Consider the following 10,589-nt stretch of genomic DNA (forward strand, 5'->3'; position numbering starts at 1 on the left):
TTCGTGATTGTTATGGTTTTGTTTCTTCTTTTGACGACTTTGTTGATTTATCATTTGCTCATTGATTTGGTAATTCTGTGGTGGATTGTTTGGCCAATTTATTTTTTTCCTTTAGGTGATTTTGTCGAGATTGAGGAAGTTTTTCATAAAGTTGATTCCTTGGTCGAGATTGATTGATGTCTTGGCCTTTACGCCTGTCGTTTCTATGCATTTACATAAGTTAAAAAAATATATAAATAAATTAAATAATAAAAATAAATAATATAATATAGTATATGGATAAAGTATATAAAGATGAAAATGATGATTAAAGTAAATGTAATTTTTTTTAATTTAATGTAATTTTATTTATAAATGATAAAATAATAAAATATATGTACCAAAGCATAATAAAAATACATAATCCTAGAAATTTAAATGCAAGTTAAGTGAAAATAATATATAGAATATGAATTAATCAAATACATTAGCGGTTAACAATGAAATATTATAAAATAGAAAATTGAAACCTAAGTTATATGTACAAGTATGGAACAAAACCATAAAAATTAAAGTGAGAATTGCTAGCAACTTTTTCTTTGACACTTTTAGGTTAAAATTCATGTAGGATCCACTCAATTAGATGGGTCATGCTTTCAATTTGGTTGGTCCTATATGAATTTTAACTAATAAAAAAATGTTAAAAAGAAAGTTTCAAATAAAGTGTTACTAGCGCTACTCAAAATTAAATTGTAGGAGTGTCCTCTTGATGGAGAAACATTTATGTATTGTTTATGATTGTACGGATTTAACGACTTTGAACTAACTAGCATCTCAAATTTGCGCACGCAAAACGTCTTAGTAGTGGTGGTTTGCTTCTCTTTTGTATTTGCTAATTGTACCCCTTCCTCCGGTGGTTTCTTGGTTTCACCCCTTTTTCTTTGTTCTAGGTTATTTTGGGTTTTGCGGTAATGGTGGCAATGGGTGCTGTGGTAGGTGTGGTTTTTGGTGCTGGTGTGTTGTTCTTCGGGTTTTTTGTATCATCTCTACCGTCGGTGTTTTGTTGGGCCGGTTCTTGGGTCCGTGTTTTCCCCCTCTATTTAATATATATATATATATATATATATATATCTTATGAGAAAGGTGATGTTATGTGAGAACATGAAAATACATCACAACCGTTAGATCTAATCATGAAGGATTCAGATTAAAACATGAAGTCATGTGACTTTTTAAAAAAGTCACATGACATTTTTAAGTGGTAATGTGACCACTAAGTTGTTTTAATCTTAACCATCCATGATTAGATCTAACAGTCACGATTTATTCTCATGTTCTCATATAAGAACTTCTTTCTCACATGATATATATAAACGGCATCTTCCTCACCATTTTCTTTTGTCTTGGTTAGGATTACCATTCTATCTTGTTCATTTATTAAGTTATCCCACCAACCCTTTAACTGACCAGTGAAGCCTTGAGTAATGACCAAGGCAGCTGCTCGATCAGAATTGTTTTTTGATTTATAAGCCATAGCAGCCATAACCATTTGATTTGTTAAATCAAGAATAGCTTGTTCACTCATGCCATCTAGATTCCATTCATTAGTTCCATATATATATATATATATATATAGGTGATATATCAGGTGAGAGGAGTGGTTTATGGTGAGAGATGAGAGGAATAATTAATAGCCCTTGAATCAAAATCAAGGGTTCAGATTAAACTTCTCATTTAACAACTCATGTGACCCTGTTTCTTCCTCTTCTATGGCCTTACTTCGACGATTTCACTTCATCCTCTCTCTCGCACTCTTTGCCTCTTCTCTTTGTTTCTTTTTTGGTCAATCATCTCGCCGTCGGGCAGCGTCCCCTTCCGTCCTCGACGCCGACGTTTCTGCCCACTCCACCCTCGCAGCATTCCTCTCACATGAAATATATATATATATATTTTTTTTGAAAATGAAATGTATATTATTATAAAAACCAGAGCAAAAAACACTCTAGGCATGAGCCAAGTACAATCTGAAATAACAGAACCAAAAGTGGACTGGGCGAGCCCCTAGAGGGGCAACGCCCAGGGTTCAGCCCGCCCAAGGGCAAAAGCCTGGCCTTAAGTTGGGCCTCAACTTCAGAGGCCCAATTGGCCCAATAGGTAGTGCCCAAGCTCTATAAATAGGAGGTAGTTACCAATTGTAAGGGACTTTTAGCTCATTTTATCAAATAACACATGAAATTCAGCACTCTCTCTCATTCTCTTTCTCCCTCTAGCACATTCTTCCACTCTCTAGGTACTATCCCTCTCTTTAATGTTCATTCCTATAACATTTGGCGCCGTCTGTGGGGACGATAAACTTTCTATTCCCATTCACGTGGATTGATTGTGCAAGAGGCTATCTCTGATTACGATTAGGCGATTCTGTGGCCGGCGTTCGTTTTCCGATCGAGTTTGTGTCATTCCTGGTTTAGATGGAGACTCGACGCAGGAAGCAGCATCATTCGCCGGAGCGACGGCGAATCTCGCCGCCTCGGCGGCCTCAGCGAGTTGTCTTGGATTCTCCGATGCGAACAGCAGGAGTACAGGCTACACGCACTTTTTTGCCGCCTTCTCCTCCTCCATCACCACCACCTCCTCCATCGCCTTCGCAGATCGGATCTCTGGAGCGCTCACCGGAGAATTCACCTACTCTAAAGCGACAACCGGAAGTGACGCAGGAGGAATGGCGCCACATGATGCGCAGCATTGGCGTTATCCAGCAGCGGAATGAGCATTTACAAGCTCAGTTGGATTTCTACCGCCGCGAGCAACAAGATGATGGAGGCAGAGAAGCGGATTCCGTAGCTGAGTTCCGTCCGTTCTCGGAGGACGTTGAGAATGTGGCGATTCCAGATAATATGAAAACGTTGGTTCTGGATTCTTACAGCGGGGATTCTGATCCGAAAGATCATCTTCTGTATTTCAACACGAAGATGGTGATAATTGCGGCATCAGATGCGGTGAAGTGCAGGATGTTTCCATCGACTTTCAAATCGACGGCGATGGCGTGGTTCACAACTTTGCCGCGCGGATCGATTTCGAATTTCAGAGACTTCTCATCCAAGTTTCTAGTACAGTTCTCGGCGAATAAGAATCAGCAGGTGACGATCAATGATTTATACAACATTCGCCAGCGAGAAGGAGAGTCACTGAAGAAGTATATGGCCAGGTACAGCGCTGCATCGGTCAAGGTAGCGGAATTGGGAGCTGTGACAGTGGCAGACTTGGTGGCCGTGGCGGCGGAAGCTTTGGCGGCAGGGAGTTGGCTCGTCCCGCCAGTCGGAGACTTGGAGCTTGCAATGGTAGCAGTGGCGGAAACATTCTTGCCTTTGGACACAGCGGCAGCGGTAGGTTGAGCGCCGGGGTTGGAGGAGCCGGCGACTGCAGACCCCGGGGCGACGGAGGAGACTTTGACTAATCTCCTCCTCTTGGGGCCCTGAGCGCCCTCGGTTTGGTTCTCAGCACCGCCCCGTTTTTTCCCGTCGCCCTCAGTGTTGAACTTTGGAGAGAAACGGGTCATTTTCCTCTCGCGGGCTTTCAGGAGCTCGGCGTTGGTGAAGTTCATATCTTCTGCAACAATAAATAAGAAAAAAGGGGTCAGTAGCAACATAAGGGGTAAGAAAGAAAATGATGATGAAAAAACGAAAGAGAAATGGAGATGATAAAAATAAACTATAAGTGACCTAAGTATTTGGGTGTCCTTGAGAGGCGAGCGCCCTCAAGGACTGTTGCGCAGTCAAGAATAGGAAGCGGGGCGAGGAGATTCAAAAAGGCTTTGTCGTTGACAGACAAAGATTCTTCTGAAGGGTCGGTAATCCCATTGGGCTTCTCCGTCCAGTAGAGGGGAAAAAGGGCAGTCCCGTCCCTAAGGGTAAAGGTCTCAGGATAGGCGGGGTGAACCGCCACGCGGAAGTATCTCCGGGCGAAGGAGGACTTTACGTTACTCTTGTGAGGGTTCAAGCACTTACGGCCGGCTCGGGCCTTTAAAGAGATCCATCCTCTATTTTTGATGGACATCGTAAAGGTAGAAGAAGCTGGTGGGAGATGGGGCGGTGCCAACAACGGCGCACAAGATTTCGAAGCACCGGATGAAGGCCCAGGCGTTGGGGTGGAGTTGACAAGGAGCCGCGTTGATATCACGGAGAACGGCTTGAACGAAGGGCGAAAAGGGAAGCCTGACTCCAAGCTCGCCAAACATATACTCATATGCAAAGAAAAAATGGGATCTCTTCACATCGCCGTCGATCCTATGAAGCCAGGGGCGGTCCTCAGCGCTGCAGGGCCAAATCCTGAGTTTGTCGTTTATTTCATCATCGTCAGACAAACCGCCAAGGTTACTCACGAATTCCACGATAAGCTCCCTATCCTGGAAAACGGAGGGTTGGTCTATAGCTTCGTGGGAGGGTGCTCTCTGGACTGGAAGAGGCAGGGTCGCGAAAGTTCTCAATCGGTAATGGGGGATTTCCGGGACCTCTAAACGGAGGCCGCCGGCTGCGGTAGAGTCAGGGTTACTCTCAGAAGAAGAAGAGGTGTGATTAGGGGAGTTAGGGTTTGAAGCCATCTTTGACAATTAAATGAGGAAAAGGAAAAGACAAGTAGAGATAAGATGCAGAGATAAGGGAACGAGGACTCACCGGGTAAGGATGTGAAGAGTGGGTAGCGGAAAGGGTGAAAGGCAACGGCGCCAGAGCGGAAGTTGGAAGAGGGAGCTTGGTAAGCGATAAGAGAAGTAAAGAGAGGTTTCGGAAAGGGATGATTGTAAGGAAGAAGGGTTTTTATAGGCAAAGGGAGGAAGTTGGAAGGGTGACGCGTGGTGGACGCGTGTGGAAGGTTGGAAGTCATTATGGCTTTTGGGAAGTGGGACGCGTGTGATGAGGAGTTACTGCGCATGATTGGACAGTTATGAGGAGTGAGGTGACGGTTGCAGAGAAAGGGGGAAACTGACGTAACTGACGTATCACATGTAGCAGTTAGAGATTTGAAAGGTTTTTGAAATAAGGGAAAGCGCGAAAGGCCTCGCCACCATGAAGACTAAACGCCATCGCCTAACAAGCGATGTCGCCAATGAAGTTTAGCCGCCTGCCAACGGCATCGCCAGCCAACACCTGGATGATCAGTACATGATTAACGCCTGCCACCTAGCTCGCCGACGAAAGACGCTCGCCTACTCCAACTAATCGTCAGTACAAAGCGATCGTTCCCGCCGCCTGTGGACTTGTGGACTTGCCGGTTTGGGTTGCTCGCCAAGACCAGTGGACTGGGCGACTAAAGATGCTTGTTTCCTTTCGCTTACGCCATGTCGGCGACGTAGTTTTCTTCTTTTTTCCCTCAAGCCATGTTGGCAGCTTAGATTCCAGCACACCATATGATGCATGTAAAAGCATTTAAAAGACACACTTAACCCTCATACTTCGAGCTCGGTGTCTTGTGGACTAGTGGACTGGGCGAGCCCCTAGAGGGGCGACGCCCAGGGTTCAGCCCGCCCAAGGGCGAAAGCCTGGCCTTAAGTTGGGCCTCAACTTCAGAGGCCCAATTGGCCCAATAGGTAGTGCCCAAGCTCTATAAATAGGAGGTAGTTATCAATTGTAAGGGACTTTTAGCTCATTTTATCAAATAACACATGAAATTCAGCACTCTCTCTCATTCTCTTTCTCCCTCTAGCACATTCTTCCACTCTCTAGGTACTATCCCTCTCTTTAATGTTCATTCCTAGAACAAAAAGCAACAAAGAAACCTGAGCTGTGCTAAAACCCACCACCAACCCACAGAATGATATAGTCGAAATCCCAAGAAGGAGCCTCATTAAAACCTTACTTGGAAAAACCCAATGGGATAAAAACCAAGCAAGGAAAAAGAGTACCACAAACATGAGATAGTCATTCTGCACTAATACAAATAAGCACTACAATCCTTGAAACAAAAAATTAGCACTAGCTCAAACCATGACCCTTTACATCTCAAAATCTACTTCAATTTGCATCATAGCCCACGTAAATCAGCAGCAACAGCAGGCCAGAACGATTTATTAACAACAGCAGCAGCAGACACAGGCAACAGCAACAACAGCAGTAAGCAACAACAACACAACAGTCAATTTCGTAACAGTAACAACAACAGCAACAACATCAGCACCAGCAGCAAACAGCAACAGGAAAACACATCCTAACAGCAACAACAACAACAACAACAGCAACAATGACAACAACAAATAAAACAACAGCAAAAAGGAACCAGCAACAAACAAACAAAAACAGCAAAACTGGAGAACCAATGTAAAACTGCTCTCTTCACAAACTTCCCTCTTTGTTGATCCGCCTAAGCCGCAAACATTCTAAGAGAACCATGAGCCTGACATGTCAAGTAAGATGGGGGTGGTTTTGGCGAATTTGAGCTTCTAAACCACGGAGCATCAACGCTTCCGAGCCTCGCGGTCTCAAACCCAACTGCTTTCCGAGTAACCAAGTTCTCTGAGCCCGTGTCGTCACTCCATCTTCTCCCTGTACAGGCTCTAAAAAATCAACAGGCAAAGGTTTTGGCTTATTCTTGCTTCCTTTTGGTCGACCACGCTGTGAACTTTTTTGTGAGGAATTTGTATTTGGCGTTTTTTCTAAACCCGGTGTTACAGAATCAGTTGGAACTTCACAGCCAGGAGAACACGTAAGTTGTTGATTTTGTGATGGTGTCACAGGCGATGCTAAGGCACACACAGGAGAAGGGATTGAAATGTGATGTCTGATTATCTGGTTTGGAGTGGTATGCACAAAAACGTCCCGGCTTTTTCCTTGTTCATACGTTGTTTTAGTCTCAGAAGCTGAGTGAAGGCCAAAAAACTACTTTTGGTTGCTAAACTGGTGAGGCAAACACGCCTCAAATCCTTGTTTTTTGTTATAATTTTTTGGGCCCCTGCAAAAGGAATTAAAAGGCCAATAATAATTTTTATTCTGAAGCAAATCAATGGAATTGAAAGAATAACTTGTAACTGAAAATCTTTGATTTTGAATTTTTTTATCAAAGATATGATTTTCTTTAATCACGATTCCTTCAGCTTTTAAACTCTTCCTCCATTCCTCAATCTCTTCCAATGAATAACCTGATTCTCGAACTCTAGTAGCACCTCTAGTAGCACCTCATTCGCACCAAGCGGGATTAGTCTGAAATTAAACAATCCGATTTGACTGAACTCCTCCTGCAATACTTCAGCCGGCTTGATTGTGAGGGTTCTCGCCCGAGCACATCGTTGAACCCATGTTACGTCCATATCTGATGCAGCAAACTGTAACTGACATGCCTCTGAGTTTCCGGAGAAACGTTATGTGCCCTGCTGTTTTTGAGGTACTGTATCATGCTTTTGCACCAAAATTTCTTCTTTCTGTCTCCAAGTTCTTCCTCTAATTTCATACTGGTTTTTCCCTGGGGAAGGAACCCTTGCAGCTTGTGGTGGCCTCTGGATTCTTGCTTTCTGCACCACCAAGTAATTCCCTTCAAGTCGCAAGCCATGAAACTTACGTATTGCTGTCCATGCCTCATCATTACTAGCAAATAGCACGAATCCGAAGCGAAAGCGACGGTGATATTTCTTATTTTGCTGGATAAAAACATCACGAAGCCTTCCCGCTTTCCCAAATACTGCTCTAAGTTTTGCAAGTGTAATCCTATCCCCCAAACCATCAACGAAAATTGAAAAAGACTGTGTTTGCTGATTGGAATTGTGCTGTTTATTTTCTTGTGGGTGAGGACGTTGGTTATGAGGCCTTTCTGGAATCAAATTCGTGTCGTCCCCTTTTGTATTTCTCGCCATCGGAGCCTGCCATTGATGAGCACGACGTTCATACTGACCACGGTGGAATCCATGTTGATGAGGGCGTGAATTATGCACGTATGACTGCTGCTTCCGTTTCTGATCATAGCTCCCCCTAAATTGGCCCCCATTCTCTCACATGAAATATATATATATATATATATATATATATATATATATATATATATATAGGATGTATCTTATGAGAAATGTGATCTTACATGAGAAAATGAGAATAAATCACGACCGTTAGATCTAATCATGAATGGTCTAGATTAAAACATGAAATCATGTGACTTTTTAAAAAAGTCACATGACTTTTTTAAATGATCACATGATCATTAATTTGATTTAATCTGAATCATTCATGATTAGATCTAACGGTCGTGATTTATTCTCATTTTCAATAAATAAAATTGCAGGAACAAAAAAAAATTAAATATAAAATTGGAGAACAAGAACTTATTTAAGTTTAATTTTTTACATAAAAAATCTTTTTCTAGAAAAAAAGACAGTATTATCCACACTTGTGTTTACGTGGAAATAGAGTGGAGAAAAATGAAAGAGACAAAGTAATAGATGTGATGTATGATGTAATTGAAATAGAAAAGAAATAGGAAAAAGTTAAGTGAAAATAGAAAGAAAAAAAATGATAAGTATGAATGAAAAAGAATATGATAACTACATTCTCACAAGTCACAAGCATAACCTAGTGGCATGGCATATGATTACCAGGTCGTCTATTGTAAATTAATATGGTAATAAGTTTATCAAGTGCCATATGTAAATGTAGCCGTCAATGACTAGAAATATTCTCGTCTGTCCTCAGGTGGCCGTACTAATTAGCAGCCAATATATAGATAGTCATTGATCTTTCCCCAATATTCAAATGATATTCTTACGTTACAACTTACAAGTTAGAGAGTGGTGGCCAGTATAAACACTGCTACGGACCTCAGGAGCCAGAAGAAGTGTTCAACTTCAAAGAAAGATTGCTTGAATTACCATCTAATATTGAAGGCTGCAGCTATAAACACGTTTTATTTGGTTTCCAATTAGGTAAGACTAAGACCTACTCTCACCTCACAGTATATTAATTTCCCAACCTATAAATAAGGGTTCTCCACCTCAACCTTAGTACCCAACATCATACAATTACATACATTCTCCTCTCATTACTTTCCTTTCTGTACCTGCAGACTAATAAAAACTAATTAACACATATCTAATACTGTTTTAATTCAGCATCCCCATTGCCATTTAGAAATTAATTTCAACCATGGGCAAAACTCTTTTACACATGCAAGTAATGCTCTCTAGCTTGGTGCTCATTCTCTCAATTTCATCACTAGCATCATCATCAACATCTCTTAAGGTGGATTTCTATAAGACCACATGTCCATCCGCTGAGGCAATAGTGAGAAGAGCTGTTAACAAAGCAGTTTCACTCAACCCAGGCATTGCTGCTGGCCTAATCAGACTGCATTTTCATGATTGCTTTGTCAGGGTAATTAACTTCATATATCTTCATTCTAATTTCTTACATACAATTAATCCATCTCAATTATATATCTCATTAGTGCATATCTGAAATGGAAAATATTACTACATACATTTTGTGTGGGTATACATCATAGACTCATATTAGCCGCAGTTTCTAATCGTCGCTAAGTATTGCAACAGCTAAAAACCGTGACTAATGTGTATGTCTATTGTATGTTCACCAAAAAGTGTAGGTATAAATATCATTATTCATCTGAAATTTTTGTATGTGTCCTTGCTTGCTTCAGGGTTGTGATGGTTCTGTATTACTACAATCCACACAAGCTGGTAACCCATCTGAGAGAGACCACCCTGCAAACAATCCAAGCCTACGCGGCTTCGAGGTCATCGATGAAGCCAAGGCCGAAATAGAAGCCCACTGTCCCGAAACCGTGTCGTGTGCTGACATTCTTGCATTCGCAGCACGAGACAGCGCTAAGAAAGTCGGAGGCATAAACTACGCGGTAGCTGCAGGACGCAGAGATGGTCGAATCTCCATCAGTGACGAAGTGACACAGAATCTGCCACGACCATCCTTCAAAGCTGAGGAGCTCATTAGAAATTTCGCTCGAAAAAGGCTATCAGTAGATGAAATGGTTACACTTTCTGGGGCTCACTCTATTGGTGTCTCACATTGTTCTTCTTTCTCTGATCGCTTATACTCTTTCAATTCCACTTCCTCTCAATCTCAAGATCCCTCTATGGATTCCAACTTTGCTGCCTTGTTGAAATCTGAGTGTCCTCGTGATAGCGCAGCAGCCGCAAGTTCAACGGTGGTGTTTGATGGTTACACGCCTAATCGTTTGGACAGCAAGTACTACAAGGGGTTGAAGAATCACCGTGGTTTGTTGACATCGGATCAGACGTTGATGAGTGACCGCTCTACAAGGAAAATGGTGGTGAACAATGCTAATCATGGTTCAACTTGGGCTGTGAAGTTTGCAGATGCAATGGTTAAGATGGGTTCCATTGATGTGCTAACAAGTCCACAAGGTGAGGTTAGGAAGTATTGCAGCATTGTCAACTAATTAACTGAAGCTGAAATGATTCTTCTTTTTCTTCTTCATTTGTTTGTATTTTTGGATAAAAAAAATTATTTGTTCATTCGTTCAATTTGAATTTTGTTTGTGATCATTCTTATAGCTTTGATTGTGATCAATTATCATGCTCTTCAGCAATTCAATTGTAAATGTGTAATCTCTTGTAATGAAATAAATGTGAAAGAAGTAGTGAG

General features: G+C 41.9%; 1 protein-coding gene across 1 annotated transcript; it reads left to right on the top strand.

Annotated features, from left to right (window-relative positions):
- Positions 1-8,981: 8,981 nt before the first annotated feature.
- Positions 8,982-10,505, top strand: LOC130720538 (peroxidase 5-like). Its single transcript, XM_057571190.1, has 2 exons — positions 8,982-9,320; positions 9,604-10,505. Exons 1-2 carry the CDS (start codon positions 9,093-9,095, stop codon positions 10,381-10,383), a joined length of 1,008 nt encoding a protein of 335 aa, XP_057427173.1. The 5' UTR covers positions 8,982-9,092; the 3' UTR covers positions 10,384-10,505.
- The last annotated feature ends 84 nt before the right edge of the window (positions 10,506-10,589 follow it).

This window comes from Lotus japonicus, chromosome 5, assembly GCF_012489685.1.
Source record: "Lotus japonicus ecotype B-129 chromosome 5, LjGifu_v1.2".
Classification (NCBI taxonomy): domain Eukaryota; kingdom Viridiplantae; phylum Streptophyta; class Magnoliopsida; order Fabales; family Fabaceae; genus Lotus; species Lotus japonicus.